Below are 22329 nucleotides of genomic sequence, written 5' to 3'. Positions count from 1 at the left end.
GCCTATACTGTCTCACCTGCACTGGCTTCCTGTGCACTTAAGATGCGACTTTAAGGTTTTACTACTTACGTATAAAATACTACATGGTCTAGCTCCATCCTATCTTGCCGATTGTATTGTGCCATATGTCCCGGCAAGAAATCTGCGTTCTAAGAACTCTGGCTTATTAGTGATTCCCAGAGCCCAAAAAAAGTCTGCAGGCTATAGAGCGTTTTCTATTCGGGCTCCAGTACTATGGAATGCCCTCCCGGTAACAGTTAGAGATGCTACCTCAGTAGAAGCATTTAAGTCCCATCTTAAAACTCATTTGTATACTCTAGCCTTTAAATAACCCCCCTTTTTTAGACAAGTTGATCTGCCGTTTCTTTTCTTTTCTCCTCTGCTCCCCCCTATCCCTTGTGGAAGGGGAGACACACAGGTCCGGTGGCCATGGATGAAGTGCTGGCTGTCCAGAGTCGGGACCCGGGGTGGACCGCTCACCTGTGCATCGGTTGGGAACATCTCTGTGCTGCTGACCCGTCTCTGCTCGGGATGGTTTCCTGCTGACCCCACTATGGACTGGACTCTTACTATAATGTTGGATCCACTATGGACTGGACTCTCACAATATTATGTCAGACCCACTCGACATCCATTGCATTCGGTCTCCCCCAGAGGGGGGGGGTTACCCACATATGTGGTCCTCTCCAAGGTTTCTCATAGTCATTCACATCGACGTCCCACTGGGGTGAGTTTTTCCTTGCCCTTATGTGGGCTCTGTACCGAGGATGTCGTTGTGGCTTGTGCAGCCCTTTGAGACACTTGTGATTTAGGGCTATATAAATAAACATTGATTGATTGATTGATTGATTGATTGATTTTTTGATGACAATACTAATAATAACAAAGGGAAACTGATGTGTTGTCTACAGAAGCTTTATTGGTTCAAAATTTTATTTTTTACAAGGAATACTTTCTGCACATAATCATCATAATTAGCAATATCATCTAAGAAAGGAGCACCTATTCCATGGCTAGCCTGTATTGTGTACATTGGGTACATAACATGTACATATATGTGTACATTGTGTACAATCTATTTTGATCTGGTTTAGCCTCCCAGATGTGCGTCTCTTGCAGGTATTGAGATAGGCTTTAGGTCTGGGCTCTCTCTTTTTTTCCATGTTGTCATGTCGCTACTCATTTTACATTGCGCTCCAAACAATCAAAACCTTTCATATCTGGACTAAAGAAAAGTCAAGTGTGAATTCTGCAGGATTTAGTCTCTGTTGACCTTTGGTCTCGGACGCCAAAGCTAAGAGTTGTTCCAAATGATTGACAGGTGTCCTCGCTCGATGTTAGCTTAGTTAGAGGATGGGGGTGGAGGGTCATGACACAACTCTGCAAAGAAGACAAAAATCACAGCAGTTAGTTAACCCATCTAGCCATTTTCTACCGCTCGTCCCTCTCAGGGAAGGCGGGGTACACCCTGGACAAGTTGCTGCCTCATCGCAGGGCCAACACAGATAGACAGACAACATTCACACTCACATTCACGCCAGCGCCAATTTAGTGTTGCCAATTAGCCTATCCCCAGATGCATGTCTTTGGAGGTGGGCGGAAGCCAACATCTTATAACTGTGACATGAAAGGGAATGTGATGATACCCAGAAAACAACATATTTGTATACACGCGTCAGTCCTGGCTGCTCAGTACAATATGTCTGACATGACACAAGAAGTCGACAGTATTTCAAGAAGAGGCTTTTCATGTGAAGAGATTTGCCTCCCAAGCATCACCCTCCACATATGTACTAGTAAGTATATATTTGTTTTTACCAACTTCTTTTTACACTTTTATATGACTGACGTCTAAAGTCGCACAAGTTTTTGGAAAAATGTACATACTTATTAACATTTTAAAATGTTCTTGTGGAGGGAGGTGTGGCCAGCGCGCCTGCAGGAGCAAAATGTGTGTGTTTCGAAACCGCCTCTGTCTATGGTGCTGAGGACGAGCACCATCGGATAGGGGCGGGGCATGGGCTGACGGCGAGACACAGCTGGCAGGTGATTAGATTTCACAGGTGGTACGTGTTAATCTAATCATCTGTTGTCTTTAACAGTAAGCGGCCGGGAGCAGGAGGAGAGAGAGGATACGGACGTGGCTGAAAAGTCGCTGGAGAGAAAACTTGTGATAAAATCTATTTACATTAAAAGTTTGTTCAACTTTGCGCGCCTGGCTCCTGTGAAGTGTGTCAGTGGAACCGGTAGGAAGCGACTTCCACAGTTCTCTATACTGTTATTGTTATATACTGTATCGATACAGTGTATTGTGATTACAAAGAGGAGAGAAGACAACGTCATTTGGATGCCATGTGTGTCTTGAATTGACAACAAAGACTTTCATTTTGAAAAGGTGATGATAACCTTATTGATAACAACCTGCTCAGTGGCCTTATGGTTCGTGTCTGCCCTGAGACTGGAAGGTCGTGAGTTCAAACCCCGGCCGAGTCATACCAAAGACTATCAAAATGGGACCCGTTGCCTCCCTGCTCGGCACTCAGCATCAAAGGTTCACCGAAATGATTCCCGAGCGCACCCACCGCTGCTGCTCACTGCTCCCCTCACCTCCCAGGGGGTGAACATGGGGATGGGTCAAATGCAGAGAATAATTTCACCACACCTAGTGTGTGTGTGACTATCATTGGGACTTTAACCGAAGACCAACCTACTGTAACGTCGCCTTCCTGGCTGCTCAGTACAATGTTTTAATTCACAATAAGTGAAAAAAAACTTTACTTAATTGTATTTTAATTCTTTTTAACTTTGTTTAGTTTTACTTGATTTTATTTCAAATGATTCTATTTAATTATATTCATTTATTTTACTTATGTTAAGACTTGCCTCCCAAACTAGTTCAACTTCTTTTTACACCTGTAAGACCGTTTACCGTCAGTCCTTTTCGCTGCCACCTCATCTGCCACATGACCACAAAAAAAAGGTCCATTCAGTATTAAGCTGAAGGCCACATAATACGTCTCAGTAAATGTGTTGCGATGGCCGCGGTTGGAACTTGTAACGGATGAATAGATGTTCCACGGTGTGTGAGACCTTTCAGAAGAGGCCGCAGTCTTTCAGGTTTTCTTTGATGATGATGTCGGTGACGGCGTCGAACACAAACTTGACGTTCTCTGTGTCCGTGGCGCAGGTCATGTGAGAGTAGATCTCCTTGATGTCTCGGCGCATGTTCAGGTCCAAGAACTGCAGTTTGATGTAGTTCCCTGCGTCCTCGTAGGTGTTGGGACCTGAAGAAGAAGACTATAACATTAAAAACGCCGGCTGGAGGAGGACGGACAAAGTAGCTCACCGTCGTAGTCGGGGAAGCACATGCTGAGGTGAGCCTTCTTGATCTTTTCCAAGAAGACGTCCTTCTTGTTGAGGAAGAGGACGATGGACGTGGCGGCAAAGTAGCGATGGTTGCAGATGCTGTTGAACAAGTGCAGACTCTCGTGCATTCGGTTCTGAAACACGACAGATTTGCTCTGTAGCAGAACGACAGGTTGGCTTTTTCTTTGGTTTTTTTTGTGAAAGGTACCTTTGATGATAAGCACAGACCAGAAACAGGACTCAGGAAAGAGTCTGCACTCAAAGGATTACTAGACTTTGCTTTCGTTTTATTTTGGAGCATGCTTAAAACTCTGATCTCTTTCACTTCCAATGCGATACAAACATTGGAACCTTAAGTATTGGCTCAGTGGCCTAGTGGTTAGAGTGTCCGCCCTGAGATCGGTAGGTTGTGGGTTCAAACCCCGGCCGAGTCATACCAAAGACTATAAAAATGGGACCCATTTCCTCCCTGCTTGTCACTCAGCATCAAGGGTTGGAATTGGGGGTTAAATCACCAAAAATGATTCCCGGGCGCGGCCACCGCTGCTGCCCACTGCTCCCCTCACCTCCCAGGGGGTGATCAAGGGTGATGGGTCAAATGCAGAGAATAATTTCGCCACACCTAGTGTGTGTGTGACAATCATTGGTACTTTAACTTTAACTTTAATACGATCAGCAGGAATCATATATTATTTTATTATTTTGTAGTGTGGAATGTTAGAAAAGGTTTGATCAAGTGATATAAGTGAAACAGAGAACAATGGTAGTTATGAAAAACAATAACCTATTTATTATTACCATAATAAATAGTGAGTGGTAATTGTTTTTTTGGCCACAATAATTCATGAAATTAAGCTCATGATGCAGGAAATTGAACGATGCGGACACGTTTGTTACTGGATACTCTCTAATACTCTTCTTCCCTGGAGGCTTTGTATGTGCAAGTAGTAAAAAACTATAGTTATATAGTACTGTTTGTATTGACATGTGTGCTGTTATAGACTGCAATATTGTTCAATTAATTATTGTGTTTGTCTAGCTTATGTGCTATTGTGTGTTTAGCTGTTGTGTAGTTGCTAGCTCCTAGTAGCCTACAGCCTATCACATTTTGTAAATTACTTGACTAAAATAGAAGATAAGACCAACCATGTGTGCTTATTGGAGGACCTTTAGATGTTAACTGACTGTCCAGCTTCGCACAAGTAAACACGCTACAGGACTGCTTGTATCGGACATGATATCACACATTTTACATGCAAGACCATATAATCACACACTTGTCTTTTTTTTTTTTTTGCTTATTAGTATTTAACTGTAATTGTTAGTATTTTATCATTAATATTATTCAAACCTGACAACGTCAACAAAAAAAAGTCAGCAATTGTAGTAAAAGAAGGTTTTGATGTGAAGAGACGTGCCTCCCAAGCACCACAATCAGCAAAGTCTATTGAGAGTATATTTGTTTCACTTCTTTCCTCTCTTGTACAACAGAGGACTGCCCATTTCAGTTTTTTAGTGGCAAAGAGATTATTTTCCCACTTGTTCGAATAACGTATCACAAAAATGGCACAAGAAGGATACCATAAAAGTGTGATGACGCAAGCCGGGTGACGACTCCAGTGTAATTACGTCACGCAATCACGTGACCAAGCAGGACCAATCGCCGCATTGTGTGACCCGGTAGTCGGTAGTGCAAGTCTGCTTTGAGGGCGAACTAAATCATAAATCATACAATGAATGTATATGTAGCACCCTAAAACTACAGTTGGATTTCAAATCTAAACTTGTATTATGATGCATAAATAGAATAATACATATTTAGTTTTTGTTTAATTTATTATACAATGTTTTTAATTTTTCATATTCATCTCCATGTATGATTGGTTATGAGTATTGGAAAGGGGAGCTGCGCCATTTCTTAGGTTATGCGTGTAATGCGCATGCTCGAGAAGGAAACAGGAAGTGGAACAGTAAATAGCGGGAAAAAAGTATATCAGAAAATGCCTGTAATATGAACCGTGGGTTTCTTGAATAAATATTGCACCGAAGAGATGACGTTTGGTCATTTTAGGGGTGCAACATATCCATCTGTTGGATGCCTCCTACCAGAACCGACAAAGGTGAAAAAAGTGTCTATTCTACTTGAACTAATTGGCGAGTCTGGCACTCTCCATTCTTCTGTATGAATTAGCTTAGCTAGCTGCGTTCATTGAGTTAGCTTCGAGAAGTTAGCATTGGAGTTTAAGCTGGTTTTCTACCGTTTCTAACGCAACGTAAGGTAACAATGTGTTGTTATTAAATTACTATGCTGGGAAGCACTTTAAAGTGTGAATTAGTCAAGTAGATAAAGGTATTGAAGTAATTTGCACTTTTGCACTTTACATCAGTGTTTTGTGCCTCAATTATAAAACTATTGCTTGGATTTACATGACGTCACGTCCGGCTCACTAAATATGCGCGGTCGTCAAGTAGGGTCTGTCCCTCTATCTCAAAAAAAAAAATGCGTGTGTTTCGAAATCAAAAACGGTAAATTAGTTTTACTATGCTTTTCTACCTTTAAGGTACTCAAAGCGCTTTGACACTATTTCCACATTCACCCATTCACACACACATTCACACACTGATGGCGGGAGCTGCCATGCAAGGCCCTAACAACGACCCATCAGGACCAAGGGTAAAGCGACATGACTAAGATGGCGAAAGCCGGGGATTGAACCATGAACCCTCAGGTTGCTGGCGCTGTAACAACTAAGCCACGGAAGACAACTGAAAGATTTCATGAAAGACGACAAAAAAGTGGCACGCACTCCAGTCCAAGGGAGAAGAGTCGAAGAACGCACAAGTTTGCAGTTACCACATCGTTAAAGGTTTATTTGATATATTTGTAATATATTTTACTCGTTTAGTATATCCCATTGAAGTATTATTTTGATGTTTGTATTTTAATTTTTAACAAACAGAAAACCAGAAAGTCAGAGTCAATGATACTTTGTCAAGAAAGGTACTTCTACGTCTCCCCTATTGTTTATTTTGTGCACAAGTACAGTACATAAGATAGTGGGACAAACAATCTATTATGGTGATGAGTCAATAATTGTTGATGTAACCCGGGTGACAAAACCCCATTTAAATATCCTGTCTATTTATTTTTCGTCGTCTAAGCTGTTATTGCGTGCGTCATTACGTCACGCGGTCACGTGACTTAACGCGGCTGGCAGACAGCATAAAACCCGGAAGTCAGCTGCTACTGGTGAGAGCGAGAGGAACACACTGTGTGAGGTTGCTGCAGGAGCCGACTACCGGAGCCGTGGGTCGTCCGCGGGAGTGTTTGAGAGTGATTTATCTGCGGAATTGGCCAGGTTGGATGGCGAGCTTAGAGCCCCTGAACTAGAGTCTGAAGCTTTATGCCTGGAACCCAACTACTTGAACTGAATCCACCCAACCGAACCCCGGGCTGGTAGGAGGCTTCTCAGCAGCCGCCCTCTGTTTTCCCTTCTTTTTGCCAAAACGCAACAAGTTCATTGCGGTCCTCCTGAACATTCACTTTTCCCCCGTCCCTTCACGAAAACCCCTCTGGACACTGCCACCACAACGTGGACTTTACGGGGCCTATTTAATGAACTATGTATTTGTGTTGCGCTCATACCATCGTTGGTAAAAAACAAGGACTAAATCACGTATACTGATGTTGTAAATAACTGAACGTTGTGTGAATTTATGTATATGTGAATGGCCATTTGAATTTATATGTTCAATGTTGTTTGTTATTTTTCCTATTACTCTTTAATATAATTTGGTACCACTTAAACATAAATCCTGTGTTCAGTCTTTATTACTCTCCATTCCTAGAGCTGAATTAAGTTCTTCTGATCTAGCCCAGACATATCATTTACTGTTTTATTTAGTACTTGTACAGTGCTTTATTGAAGTAACATACAGGTTACATAACGTGGCGAGCTAGCCAGGAGTGGAGGGAAATAACTGAACAATATTTTTGTGGTACTCATATTGTTTTGGAAAAATGGAATTATTCGAGAAACATGGCATTAAGATTCCAAATGCAGTTTTGATCGAAGACGCGACAAAAACTAAAACCGACGACAAAGTAGTTGAATTTTTACAGCAGTATGGGTCTATTTCAAAAAAATAAATTATAGATGAACCCGAATCTGATTTTCACTGTTCGATTGTCGTAGAGTACAGCTCAGGCGCCGCATTGGTTGCGTTACGTCCACTTCTGCCGTATACGTATGTGTGTGATACGGAAAAAGTGGCTTATAAAATTTCAGAACTCGCTACAGTCTACGCGGACGAGGTAGGGAAGCGAAAGACCAATGATTACCTCTCTGAGCTAGAAAGAGTTGCGAAACTGACCGGCCAAGATTTTTCAATCATTCTAAGTGGGGTGATGTCTCTGCTTGGTCAGAAGGTCAACAAGCTCCACACCACCGCCACTGAGGACGAGGATCTTTCCGAAGACAGTAAAAAGCATTCGGCTGATCTTGCCGCTTCGAACCAGCACGTGGAACTGCTGCCACGAGTCCAGCCAGATCCTACAGCCCAAACCAGCACAAGACCCCCTCCGCCAGCCATGTTGCACGGAAATCTTAACCCACCTGAAGTTCAACGTTATGTAGTCGAACATATCGTGAAGAACGGCGATAGCGCTATGAACCTGTCAGCGCAGCGTCTCAGAGCCTTCTCAGGAAGATCGCCCAGATCTCCAACAGAGTCCGATTATGACACATGGCGTGCCGGGGTAGAGCTGCTACTGAAGGATCCTGCCGTGTCCGACCTACAGCGCTCACGCAAGATCTTCGATAGCTTGTTACCACCTGCTGCGGATATGGTGAAGCACCTGAAACCGGACGCTCCTCCAGCCGTGTATTTACAGACACTTGACTCAGCATACGGCACGGTCCAGGATGGTGATGAGCTATACGCCAAGTTTATGGACACGTTCCAGGATGCTGGAGAGAAACCGTCTAAATATTTGCAACGTCTACAGGTGGCGCTGAACCAGGCTGTGAAACGAGGCGGTGTACTGAATAAAGACTTTGAAAGACATCTTCTGACTCAGTTTTGCCGTGAATGTTGGAACAACTCCCTAATAACAGAACTCCAACTGAAACTAAGGAAAAAGAACCCCCCAACGTTTGCTGAATTTCTGCTCTTGCTGCGAACTGAAGAGGATCGTGAAGCAGCAAAGTCCATCCGTATGCAGCAACATCTCGGCTCTTCACGCTCCAGGGCTGCAAACCATGCGCAGTACGCCTACACAGACAGTGTAGAGAGGGGAGAGATTGCTGCTCTCACCAACGTCACGCAGCAGCTCGCTAAACAGCTGGCCGACGTCCAGAAGCAGCTCGCAACACTCACTGCTGCACAGTCAAGATCCTGTCAGTCTGCTGCTTTCAAGCCCACGCCTGGTGGTATGTCGGGTAAGGGCCAGGGGGCGGGCAAGCAACCAAAGAACCCGTCTCCTGTTCCCAAGCCTGGCTACTGCTATCGGTGTGGTGAAGATGGTCATATAAGGACATACTGTGATAACCCCCCGAACTCTGCATTGGTTGCTGCCAAGAAGAAACAGTTCGCAGAAAAGCAACAAAGCTGGCAAAGATCGAACTTCTCGTTCAGACCATCTTTAAACCAGAGTCAGTTCCAGTTGTGGGGCAAACCGGAACTGTTGTGGACCCACAATGTCCCAATCCAAAGAAGAAATATGTCAAATGTCAAGAAATGACTCAAAGCACTATTGCTGTTCCATCCCGGTTACCTAAAGGCTTGGTCGGATCCCGCTGTACAGCAAACATCAAAATCGCTGGCGAAGAATTCAACTGTTTGTTGGACACCGGATCGCAAGTAACTACGATCCCAGTCTCGTTCTACAACCAGCATTTTGCGGATCAGCCGGTGAAACCCCTGCGTGACTTACTGCAAGTTGAAGGAGCTGCAGGACAGGTCGTTCCGTATCTCGGATATGTGGAGATGGTGGTCACCTTTCCAAGAGAGTTCCTGGGAGCTGACTTTGACGTCTCAACGCTAGCACTGGTTGTTCCTGACGACAAAGCTCATCAGTCCCAGGTATTAATCGGCATGAATACACTGGAGCCGTTATACAACCAGCATTTGGGGAGTGACTTATCCAACTTCCAGCCGACGGCAAATGGCTACAGAGCAGTGCTGCAACTACTGCAAATACGCCACCAGCAACAACAACAAGGCTGCGACGGCGTTGTGAGGTTAGCCAGTAAGTCGCCTGTCCTCATCCCTGCTGGGCGCACTACTGTCGTCGATGGCTCCATCCCCACCAGCATGCTGTCTCCCGGTCAGTGGGCGCTTGTGGAGCATCCCGCCTCACCACTGCCAGGTGGGCTGTATGTCAAAAATTCTTTGATCACGCTCCCAAGCCAATCCCACAAGAAGATTCCGGTCATCCTGAGTAACGAGTCGGACCAGGATGTGACCATCCCACCTCTCTCCACCATCGCAGAACTTGCCGTGTCACCGCAGATCTTGTCGCACAGCGTGTCAACAAGCTGTTCACTATCTGAAAGTCCTCGCATCAATCTAAAGCTGAACTTTGGAGAGTCACCTATTCCACCGGAGTGGAAGACAAGAATCACGGAGAAACTCCATCAGATCCCGGACGTCTTCGCACTCAGTGAACTGGACTTTGGACGCACGAACAAAGTGAAACATCACATAAAGCTGGATGACGAAACTCCGTTCAAACACAGAGCCAGACCCATTCACCCTCATGACATCGAGGCCGTCCGACAACATCTCAGAGACTTGCTGGAGGCTGGTGTCATTCGTGAATCAGAGTCGCCATTTTCGTCACCAATCGTCGTGGTCCGTAAGAAGAACAGGGACATACGCTTGTGCATCGATTACAGGAAGCTGAACCTTCAAACGGTTAAAGACGCCTACCCCTTGCCAAATCTGGAGGAGTCTCTTTCCGCTTTGACCGGTTCAAAATGGTTCAGCGTTCTCGATTTGAAATCTGGATACTACCAGATCGAAATGAATGAAGAAGACAAAGCTAAGACAGCTTTTGTAACGCCCATCGGATTTTGGGAGTTCAACCGAATGCCCCAAGGGGTAACAAACGCTCCATCTACATTACAGCGGTTAATGGAGAAAAGCATGGGGGATCTCCATTTAAAGGAAGTTCTGGTTTTCCTCGACGATCTCATTGTGTTTTCGGATTCACTGGAAGAACATGAGCGGAGGCTGCTGCGGGTATTGCATCGTCTAAAAGAATATGGTCTGAAGCTCTCTCCCGAGAAATGTAAATTTTTCCAGAAGTCTGTCAAGTACTTGGGACATATAGTTTCGGAGAAGGGAGTCGAGACCGATCCGGACAAAATTCTTGCTTTAAAAACCTGGCCAATTCCAAGAACTTTGAAGGAGCTCAAGTCGTTTCTAGGATTTGCTGGATATTACCGGAGGTTCATAAAGGGGTACTCCGTCATCGCCAAACCTCTCAATGATTTGACGCGGGGCTATACACCTACCTCCAAGTCCCAGAAGAGATCGAGTCCAGCAAAATTTCATGACACGAAACAGCCCTTCGGAGAGCGATGGACACCTACCTGTCAGCAAGCTTTCGAAACACTCATTGAGAAGTTGACCAGTTCCCCAGTCCTTGGCTTCGCCGACCCAAAACGTCCATACATCTTGCATACTGACGCCAGCACCACAGGGCTTGGAGCGGCTCTTTACCAAGACCAAGAAGGCCAGCTGAGAGTAATCGCTTACGCCAGCCGGGGCCTGTCAGCGAGCGAATCGAGGTATCCTGCACACAAGTTAGAATTCCTTGCGCTGAAGTGGAGTGTGTGTGAGAAGTTTCATGACTACCTGTACGGGGCCCACTTTGTGGTAGTGACTGACAACAACCCGCTCACTTACCTGTTAACATCGGCAAAGTTGGATGCCGCCAGTCATAGATGGCTTGCTGCCCTGTCCACCTACACTTTCAAGCTGCAGTATCGAGCCGGGAAGCAGAACCTCGACGCCGACGCTCTATCACGCCGCCCTCACAACCAACCTGCTGACCTGTCAGTGCAGAAGGACTGGGACCTGATTAACAAATTCACGGAAGAACATGTTGTTGAACAGAATGAAGTGGAAGAACTCGACCCAGACATCGTATCTGCCATCTGCCACCGCTGTCTTGTCACCAGTCAGCCCAGCAGTTCCCCAGGAAGTCAGATTACCCTGGTCGAGTCTCTGAGTCTGTCAGCCAACGCAGTCCCTGACTGCTACGCCAGTGAAGACTATCATGGCCTACCAGTTGTTCCCGCCCTGTCACATCTGGACCTCAAGGAAAAGCAACTAGCTGACCCAGTTATCAGAGAGGTCATTCACCAGATTGACACTGGGGAAAAGGTTCCCCCAACGGCAAGGAGCGAACTCCCGGACCTTGCGCTGTTGCTAAGGGAGCTGAATCGTCTCGAGATACAAGAGGACATCTTGTACCGGAGGAGGCATGACGGAGAACAGGTCTCTTTCCAGCTGGTGTTACCGGAGGAGTTGAAGTCTGTAGTCCTGACCAGTTTACATGATGACATGGGTCACCTGGGCATTGAGCGGACTTTGGACCTTGTACGCACCCGTTTTTTCTGGCCTCGTATGGCAGCTGACGTAGAGAATAAGATCTTGATCTTATTCTCTGCAATCGTTGTGTGAGACGGAAGGCACTTCCTGAAAGATCTGCACCACTCGTTAACATCAAGACGAGTCGGCCCTTGGAGTTGCTCTGCATGGACTACTTGTCACTCGAACCCGATCAAAGCAATATTAAAGACATTCTGGTTTTCACCGACCACTTTACAAAGTTTGCAATAGCCATACCCACCGCAAACCAAAAGGCGAAGACAGTGGCAAAGTGTTTATGGGAAAACTTCATCGTGTGCTACGGAATACCTGAACGTCTCCACACGGATCAAGGACCCGACTTCGAGTCTAAATTGATTAAAGAACTGTGCCAACTCGCTGGGATTGTAAAGACCAGGACAACCCCTTACCATCCTCGGGGAAACCCAGTCGAGAGGTTCAACCGGACCCTACTCAGCATGCTTGGGACCCTTGAGAACAAAAAGAAAGCCAAATGGAAGGAACACGTAAAACCGTTAGTACATGCTTACAACTGTACGAGAAACGATGTCACCGGTTTTACGCCATACGAACTGATGTTTGGCCGTTCACCGCGACTCCCGGTAGATCTGGCCTTTGGCTTACCTGTGCGGGGAAGACAAGCCACCTCTCATTCCCAATATGTTGAGAACCTGCGGTCCAGACTTGAAGAGAGTTTTGAAATTGCTTCGAGGAATGCTGCTAAATCTGGCGGAAGGAATAAAACTCGTTTCGATCAGCGAGTCACTCCGTCGAGTCTGGAGGAAGGAGATAGAGTTCTTGTGCGAAATGTCAGGCTGCGTGGCAAGCACAAGATTGAAGACAAATGGGAGCACAATGTTTACGTCGTTGTGAAGCGTGCCGGGGACCTGCCGGTGTACACAGTTCAGCCTGAAAACAGGGCAGATAGACCCAATCGTACGCTCCACAGAGATCTACTCCTCCCATGCTCCTTTCTACCAGCCAGTGGTGGTCCAGATCCATTGCCAGTTACACCACCACGTCGCCCTGTAACCCGGAGCCGGAAGCCAGTAACCGTCGATCAATCTGAAGACCTGGAGGAAGAGGAATGGAATCGACCTCAAGTTCTGATTTCGCCAACCACTTTTCAGTTCCAGAGTTCGCATGCTGTCGAACCCGGAGCTGAACAACGCACTCAGCCGCTGACCAGGGCTGTGTATTCCTCACCTGTGCCTTCAGTCATTCTTGTCGATCCTGTATTAGAAACTGAAAGCTCACCTTCTGATGGGGAGGCCTCTGCCAAATCTGAAGCTTCTTTACCTGTGGAAGAAGAGGAACTCGAGCCTGGTGAAAACCCACCTGAGCCTGTCAGAACACCACCAACCGGTCTATTTGAAGACCCACCTGTGGATGAACCAGAGCTCCTTGACCAAGCAGAGGCACCGCCCTGCCAAACCGAGCCGTTGCTCAGTCCAGCAGGATTACCACCTGAAGCTGCGAACTTGCCTGATCGTGTTGTTGAAACCACGCCTGTGATCAGTCATCCTAGTCGTCAGCGTCAACCTCCTAATCGCCTTCAATATGCGGTGTTAGGTAATCCTCTCATTTCCGTTGTTCAGACGTTATTTCATGGTTTAGTCAATGCCTATGACGAAGCGTTCACTACCTATGCAGCAAACAACCTTTTGAAATCGGATGTTCGCGACGTTTAGCTTGCATCAGGAGTTGCATGATCTAAAGGGGGGAGGATGTAACCCGGGTGACAAAACCCCATTTAAATATCCTGTCTATTTATTTTTCGTCGTCTAAGCTGTTATTGCGTGTGTCATTACGTCACGCGGTCACGTGACTTGCGTGCGTCATTACGTCACGCGGTCACGTGACTTAACGCGGCTGGCAGACAGCATAAAACCCGGAAGTCAGCTGCTACCGGTGAGAGCGAGAGGAACACACTGTGTGAGGTTGCTGCAGGAGCCGACTACCGGAGCCGTGGGTCGTCCGCGGGAGTGTTTGAGAGTGATTTATCTGCGGAATTGGCCAGGTTGGATGGCGAGCTTAGAGCCCCTGAACTAGAGTCTGAAGCTTTATGCCTGGAACCCAACTACTTGAACTGAATCCACCCAACCGAACCCCAGGCTGGTAGGAGGCTTCTCAGCAGCCGCCCTCTGTTTTCCCTTCTTTTTGCCAAAACGCAACAAGTTCATTGCGGTCCTCCTGAACATTCACTTTTCCCCCGTCCCTTCACGAAAACCCCTCTGGACACTGCCACCACAACGTGGACTTTACGGGGCCTATTTAATGAACTATGTATTTGTGTTGCGCTCATACCATCGTTGGTAAAAAACAAGGACTAAATCACGTATACTGATGTTGTAAATAACTGAACGTTGTGTGAATGTATGTATATGTGAATGGCCATTTGAATTTATATGTTCAATGTTGTTTGTTATTTTTCCTACTACCGGTATTCTTTAATATAATTTGGTACCACTTAAACATAAATCCTGTGTTCAGTCTTTATTCCATTCCTAGAGCTGAATTTAGTTCTTCTGATCTAGCCCAGACATATCATTTACTGTTTTATTTAGTACTTGTACAGTGCTTTATTGAAGTAACATACAGGTTACATTAGTGTGTTAAATGGATATGCGGTCACAGGTGTCAGCTGTGGGGTACTCGTTGTCTATGTTTACATGGATGAGTCCTCCCAAGGTGCAACGTTGAATCGTGAAATGCAACCTTACCCGAGCAAAAACTATGCATATTTATCCGGGAGAGTCTTGATACCTATTTCCTTGACCCAGCCACACACAAAGACGTTGTAGGCCTCCATGCTTTTCAAAGTCTTTATCTGTTTTGAATGATGTGTCTGGGAACTCCACACGACAACTCTTTTTTTAAATTTTTTTTATAAAGTATAGGGATCTATTCCATTGGATAGTTCGATTTTTTGTTCGTATCTGGTTTTTGCAGGAATATCTAGGCTGCTTGTGTACTCAGAGAGTTTGCGCTGCTTGCTGCACAACAGCCTTCTAGGCTTGGTTGACCACCACTGTTTTTCACCTCTGGGAAAAAGTCATGTGACGGAATACAAGCCATCGGGGCCTTCGGATTTTTGGCTAAAGTATTCCACAATGCATTACCGGCTGCCATATTGGTAGGGCTTATCCACCAAGAGTCATTATTTACTATAGCGCGACACGCAATATTTCTCAACTATTTAGTGGAAAATAACATTGCACCGACTTTGATACGATGGAGAAATACTGTGAGTCATTAGATAAGAAGTATTTTCGCCGTTACAAGGAGAAAACAGCCACAATTTGATGTGAGGATCGACAAGTCTGAATGGAGTAGAGAGACATTGTTAATCTTTTGATGAATTAGTATACCGTATTTTTCGGAGTATAAGTCGCTCCGGAGTATAAGTCGCACCGGCCGAAAATGCATAATAAAGAAGGAAAAAAAACATATATAAGTCGCACTGGAGTATAAGTCGCATTTTTTGGGGAAATTTATTTGATAAAACCCAACACCAAGAATAGACATTTGAAAGGCAATTTAAAATAAATAAAGAATAGTGAACAACAGGCTGAATAAGTGTACGTTATATGACGCATAAATAACCAACTGAGAACGTGCCTGGTATGTTAACGTAACATATTATGGTAAGAGTCATTCAAATAACTATAACATATAGAACATGCTATACGTTTACCAAACAATCTGTCACTCCTAATCGCTAAATCTGATGAAATCTTATACGTCTAGTCTCTTACGTGAATGAGCTAAATAATATTATTTGATGTTTTACGGTAATGTGTAAATAATTTCACACATAAGTCGCTCCTGAGTATAAGTCGCACCCCCCGCCAAACTATGAAAAAAACTGCGACTTATAGTCCGAAAAATACGGTAATATGGTGATATTGCAGTATTTATACTAAGTTGCCCAGGGAATTATTCCCATAGTTTGTAAACATTAACAAAAATAACAAGACAATTATTGTGAGAAAATAAAAATATCAACCTCAATACCCTTAATATCGATCATATACTAATACTACCAATTGATGGATCGCTGCGCCCTCTCAAGTTCTGTGTACTGACTGTGACAATGCTGGCACACCAACAGTTGTTATATTATCCTCTCTCCAACTCTTATTAATCTACTAGTTCATTTCATGTTCACAATTGCTTACTTTCTGCTGTAACCCGCTTCCATCTACGCTTCTCAAACTTTACTAAACACTTGTTTCTTCTGTTGTTTCAAGCTAGCTTAGCGGTTAGCTATGCTATTAGCATGCCTGCTCCTGGGTTGCTCTCGGTTTGCATGTTTAGCCTCGTCTGCAGTGACAATATTACTTGAAATGCAGTTTTTTTGCTGTAATGGAGATGACTATTATTAGAAGAGCGGCTCCACACAGTGTATGGAGACACATAATTAGCTGCTAGCCGCTTGTCAGCTGGAGGACTAAAAATAAATACAGTTTCAATTAGGGCTGGGCGATATATTGATATGAGCGATATATCGCGGGTTTGTCTCTGTGCGATATAGAAAATTACTATATCGTTATATTCGAGTATGCGTTCTCACGCAGTTGCTTTTAGCAGCGGGCATTAAACTACATGCTCTACTCGCTCTTTCCTGTCTCTCCTTCTCACAGACAGCAAGCGCAGCTTCTACATACTGTCACGTCATATGTCACATATGTATACGCCCTCGCGGAGCAGAGAAATAGCAGCATGGCTAACATTAGCTGTGATGCTAGCGGTAATACGAGAGAAAGAAGGTGCAAATCTGGTAACAAATGAAGGAAGAATGAATTCCCCCAAAAACAGCAGGGGGTCCATCGCCTGGCCGTGGTTTGGCTTCAAGTGGGAATATGTCGAACAGACAACCATAATTTGTCATGTGTGGGGCAAAAGCGTTGCTATAAAAAGTAGCAGTAGCCTCCTGCTAATATGTAGCATCATTTGAAAAGTCCCCTGCTAGTGAATGAAGAGTGCTCACTCCAATCCAATCCACTTTATGTATATAGCACATTTAAACAACAAAAATGTTTCCAAAGTGCTGCACAACAATATTAAAAACAATATTTACGTACTCCGCACGTCAACATCTCCGTTCGGTGCTACACGCCCACACCATCAAAATGCCAAGGCAAACATTTCCAGATCAACACCGTAAGAAAAAAATAGTGATTTTTTTTAGTTATGATTTCCTTCTCTCCATTAAAGTTTAAAAGTAGCATATATTAATGCAGTATGAACAACAATGTTTTAATGTAGACACATAGAATCATCATACTGCTGTGATTATATGCATCAAGTGTTCATTCAAGGCTAAGGCAAAATATCGAGATATATATCGTGTATCGTGATATGGCCTTAAAATATTGCGATATTAAAAAAAGGCCATATCGCTCAGCCCTAGTTTAAATAATTGGCAATGGCAATCACATACTTATTCATGAAAATCGTCAGATATTGATCGGTGGCCGATCGATCGGCACATTCCTACAATATGTTGTACAATATGGAAATGTGGAACCTACTCAGTGGCCTAGTGGTTAGAGTGTCAGCCTTGAGATCGGTAGATTGTGAGTTCTAACCAAGGCCGAGTCATACCAAAGACTATAAAAATGGGACCCATTACCTCCCTGCTTGGCACTCAGCATCAAGGGTTGGAATTGGAGGTTAAATCCCCAAAAATGATTCCCGGGCGCGGCCACCGCTGCTGCCCACTGCTCCCTTCACCTCCCAGGGGGTGATCAAGGGTGATGGGTCAAATGCAGAGAATAATTTCGCCACACCTAGTGTGTGTGACAATCATTGCTACTTTAACTTAACAATATGGAAATGTGACTACATGGCAATAAGTGTCTACTGTTATAAGCATTTAAATTATGTACACATTAATTGGTTTGTCTCTTCTCTCAGGTTTTGATGGCAAGCTTAAATGGACCACTAAACTTATCTGGATCTTACCTGGGAGGAACTTATCTCACCTGCTCAGGTGGAGCTGGTAGGACGCTCTCTAATTGCAGCCGTTTTTTATATTTTTTTCACCCTTTCTATCTGAACTGTGTAAAATCTGTAGAAACACAACATTGCATGTACTATTCTACCATATTTACACTTTGAATATTTGTAAATATGGTGTTTTGAGTTATGACTGGCTGTTCAAAAAATTTCTCATCACTTCCAGTATATGATATCAAGTCCAAAGCAACACTATCTCTCTGTCCCTCGCTCACTCCCATAGCTGAATCCTTCTTCTGAGGTATTTTACATCTGCACCACATTAATATAATATTACCCATAATATACACGCTGCATAAACAATAGAACAGGGAAACTGACAATATGTCGTACAAGGACGACCCTGAGTTTGAGCCGCGTGTTTGAATCGAAAATATTATGTAAGCGGAGGTACTTGCAGATAAAACCATCTTTGAGGTAATACTCGAGTTTAATTAGCTTCATGCCCCAACCCCTCCTTCCATGTGCTGCAACGTATCATACCACTTCATCGTCCTCCACCAGCACCATGTCGTAGGCGCTCAACGCGGCGATAAAGATGATGCAGGTCACGCCCTCGAAACAGTGGATCCACTTCTTTCTCTCCGACCTCTGACCCCCCACATCGAACATCCTGCACCAAGAGTGAGAAGAACATTTAGGACAAGAAAGGAGAAAAGAAGGCGAAGAAGAACGCTTCGTCACCTGAAGTTGAGATCTTTCAAGCCGAACTGTGTCTCGATGATGCCGGTGGTCTTGACTCTGGAGCGCAGCACGTCCTGCTCGGTGGGCACGTAGCCCGGCTGGACGAGACGCTCCAGGTCGTTCAGGTAGCTAAGACCAGAAGACAACACTCAGACACGTTCACTTTGACTCTTGCTCTGCCGAAGCGTTCTTACTATCCAGCAGAGTCATTGAGCTGGTACTCTGAGGCGCGGTCGAAACACGCCTGGATGCCCGAGTCCTTCCACAGACGCAGAATGATGTCTGACAGCTCTTTGGGCATCGTGCCTTCCTCGATGGTGTCTGCAAGGTGCATCAGCTTCCTGGCGTCGTCCTGTGGAGTTCAAGGCGTTACTTCACTCTTGTTAGTGTGCGTGTGTTTGTGTGTGTGTGTGTGTGTTTGTGTGTGTGTGTGTGTGTTTGTGTGTGTGTGTGTGACCTGATGATCCGAGTGTCCATAGTTGATGTTGAGCGTGGTCATGGCCTTCACGATGGCCATGATGGACTGCAGAGTGTTGCTGTAGATGATGGTGATGAACTCCAAGCACTCTTCAAGCGAGTAACCGTCTTTGTGGATAATTCTGTGCCGCAGAAACAGTTACGTTAGCGATAGTCGCGATCAGTGCGACCGGCGTAAAGGAAGTGGAGATCAGGTAATAACAACAATGTCAATGGAGAGAAATGTTGAACATCTCAACTCTAAAACTAAAATGTGTGTCTTATGCAACCAATCAAAAAAAGATTTGCAACCAAGTTCAATTTTGTGGGCGGGGCCTCCTCAGAACATTATGTTGAAAACTTTTGTTCTCAAATGTTGTATATAAAGGGTGCTAAAAAAATCTATTTACGTCCAAATCACAATCTTGATTTATTTCAAATATAAATTGATTCACAATTTTTGAGAATCAATTAAAAAAAAGTTTTTCGTGTAATTTTTAAAAACATTTTTTTCTTTACAGAATCAATTTTTAAATTTTTACAATCATTATAGATATGATTATTATTATTAATAGTGTTGATTTTGGAAATTTTTTAATATTGTATTTGTATGTCTCCTCATTGCTTTGTACATTTCTATCCTTAGTATTGTAAAGCTAGGATAGGGTTGGTGTTGCAGTTTCTTTATTTTATTTTATTAGATTAATTAACACGCTGTGACTTTTGCAAATAGTTTGTTTTGTTTTTTTATTTAAAAAAAAATGTTGCGTGGGTTCCCTCCGGGCACTCCGGCTTCCTCCCACTTCCAAAGACATGCACCTGGGGATAGGTTGATTGGCAACACTAAATTGGCCCTAGTGTGTGAATGTGAGTGTGAATGTTGTCTGTCTATCTGTGTTGGCCCTGCGATGAGGTGGCGACTTGTCCAGGGTGTACCCCGCCTTCCGCCCGATTGTAGCTGAGATAGGCTCCAGCACCCCCCGTGACCCCGAAAGGGACAAGCGGTAGAAAATGGATGGATGAAGGCACTTTTACTATTACACATGTAATTCCTTCCAACTGTTTAAAAATGATGTCAATAAAACTCATAACAAACTTCAAGTAAAACTTTAATACAATAACTATACTGTTAATTAATTATTAGGAATAAAATGACCACATAACTATAGTAAAATATATAACTAAGAACAATAATGAAGTCAAATTTAATGTGGAAAAACAGCCAATTAAACGAGGTGATTAATAACTTTATCGTAGAGTTAAATAGTTCCTATAAATAAAGTCAGTACCGTTTTACGGGTAAAACTATTTAACATTTCTTAGTAATGGAAGAGTTCTTGTTGTGGTTGTTGTTTGCATGATGCTAAAATATGTTTTCATTCATATTCATTTCTAATACACAATGAAGCTAATGAATAAGGTCATTGAAATATTAAAAATATGGTAATGATATGACTCCGAGTCAGGTCATGCCTTGGTATCTGTGACTTCCTAATGACTTATTAATTTTACATGCAGAAATGAAAAGTGCTTACTTCATCTGTTTGACAATTGTGCTTTTTCCTGATTCGCCAGCACCTAAATAACCAAAGATAAAAAAAAAAAAAGTATGATTAAAACACAAATGAATGTTTCATGAACAAGCTGAAAATGTTTAATATTCACTTATGTGTTTTCTGCTTATGTTTTTTTTTCCTGATCCAAACAACTATGCTAGCTGAGAATGGGCTCTCAGCCAATCACGGGGAAGCTGACAGAGCTACCCAGAAAAGATTGGGGGAGCAACATTAGGGGCGTGTCCTCCTGGTGGAAGAAGATCTATGATGACTCATAATGCTTCTTAATGCACTTTTAATCTGCTCCAAAGATGACCTACATTGTCATCACCGACTAGCATATATAAAATATTTAACAAATCATAAGAATACACATTACAATACATCATGTCCTAATCCTTAGATAAACTATAAAATAAATGTTTTACACTTCCAACTTTACTATCAGTCAAATAACATTTTTGATTATTAATAAAATTCATACCTAAGGATTGTATGTCTTGGGGAAAAATGCTGATCATATAATACTCTATTTGTTAATTGTTTAGGGTTAAAATCATTGAATGAAATAAATTTAATTAATTATTCATCATCATTACAATATTACAATTGTGTATTTAAATGTATTTTTATTTATCATTTATATAATGTTTGAAGACCATCAGATATTTTACTGCCATCTTTTTAGTTACCTCAACGTAATACTTTAGTGTTTAAGAAAAATGTCATAAATTGAGTTGACATAAATGTTTGTTCTGACATTTTTATTTTAATGGTTAAAAACATCAAAAATAACTTTATTCAATACTTTGGAAATATGGTTTATTTCCTTTTTTAATGTAAATTTGTTCCCCCATAAAAACAATTCAGTGGTGTTTTTTTTTAAGGGGGAACATTTGAAGGCCAGGACATGATAATAGCTTATTATGTATCTTAATTAATTATCACCACTGTAATTGTACTAGTAGAGTGGAGTATATTTTGAACTTTTAATTAGAGTATTTTTCTTGGGGTGCATCTCTCCTCAGGTTGACATGGGCAGATGTTTTTATGAAATATGTAAATAGGCAGCATGACTTTACCTAAAAGTAGCAGTTTGACCGTCCTCGCATCCTTGTCAGCGTCTTCCTTCAGCTTCTTCTCCAGCTCTCTGGAGCGCTTTTCTTCAGCGCTCGCTCCAGCCCCCATCTTGTGGTCCCGCTTTGGGCCGCTCTGTTGCTCTGAGGCCGAGTGGTCAGAGGAAGGTTCTCAGCTGATGGCCTCGTTTCAAGCGCCTGCAGTCCGCACTGGGTAGAACGTCGGCAGTATTTTCCCCACTTAGGACAGGATTTTGGGGATTCCTCTGCCCACCTGACCAGGGAAGGCCAATGAGGCGCAAGGACAGGAGTGTTTTTTTGGGCGGGGGGGTGTGAACGTCTGCACGGGCGTGAACACGGCTGATCTAACCTTTGGAGGAACTCTGCTGTGCTCAGCGGAAGATGAACATCGGCTCAAGTTCTTATCTTCAAGCAGAGCCGGGAGAACTTCTTGCTGAAAGTTCCTTCAATGATCCACACTTGCAGTACAGCATGGAAGTACTTGCTGCCAAAACCACATTAACATGTCACTACTTGCAAAGTTT

At 43.6% G+C, this 22329-nt stretch overlaps 1 protein-coding gene across 1 annotated transcript; it reads right to left on the bottom strand.

The window, feature by feature from the left end:
* Positions 1-899: 899 nt before the first annotated feature.
* Positions 900-22010, bottom strand: gnat1 (guanine nucleotide binding protein (G protein), alpha transducing activity polypeptide 1). The gene is made up of 9 exons (XM_061923624.1): positions 21791-22010; positions 20688-20730; positions 19154-19295; positions 18891-19048; positions 18697-18825; positions 18496-18625; positions 3347-3500; positions 3091-3284; positions 900-1380 (listed from the first exon to the last, which is right to left on the bottom strand). Exons 1-8 carry the CDS (start codon positions 21894-21896, stop codon positions 3094-3096), a joined length of 1053 nt encoding a protein of 350 aa, XP_061779608.1. The 5' UTR covers positions 21897-22010; the 3' UTR covers positions 900-1380; positions 3091-3093.
* Positions 22011-22329: the final 319 nt, after the last annotated feature.

The sequence above is a fragment of the Nerophis lumbriciformis genome, linkage group LG28 (assembly GCF_033978685.3).
Source record: "Nerophis lumbriciformis linkage group LG28, RoL_Nlum_v2.1, whole genome shotgun sequence".
Lineage (NCBI taxonomy): Eukaryota > Metazoa > Chordata > Actinopteri > Syngnathiformes > Syngnathidae > Nerophis > Nerophis lumbriciformis.
This window is presented reverse-complemented; position numbering and strand designations above follow the sequence as displayed.

Bases quoted from the DNA above. Each gene is read 5' to 3' on its own strand.
- gnat1 (XM_061923624.1), bottom strand. From the start codon at position 21,896: ATGGGGGCTGGAGCGAGCGCTGAAGAAAAGCGCTCCAGAGAGCTGGAG. The intron at 19,296-20,687 runs GTAAGCACTTTT...TCTGCGGCACAG, and splicing joins ACAATTGTCAAACAGATGAA to AATTATCCACAAAGACGGTT. The intron at 3,501-18,495 runs GTATGATACGTT...GTCGTGTTTCAG, and splicing joins TGGTGGAGGACGATGAAGTG to AACCGAATGCACGAGAGTCT.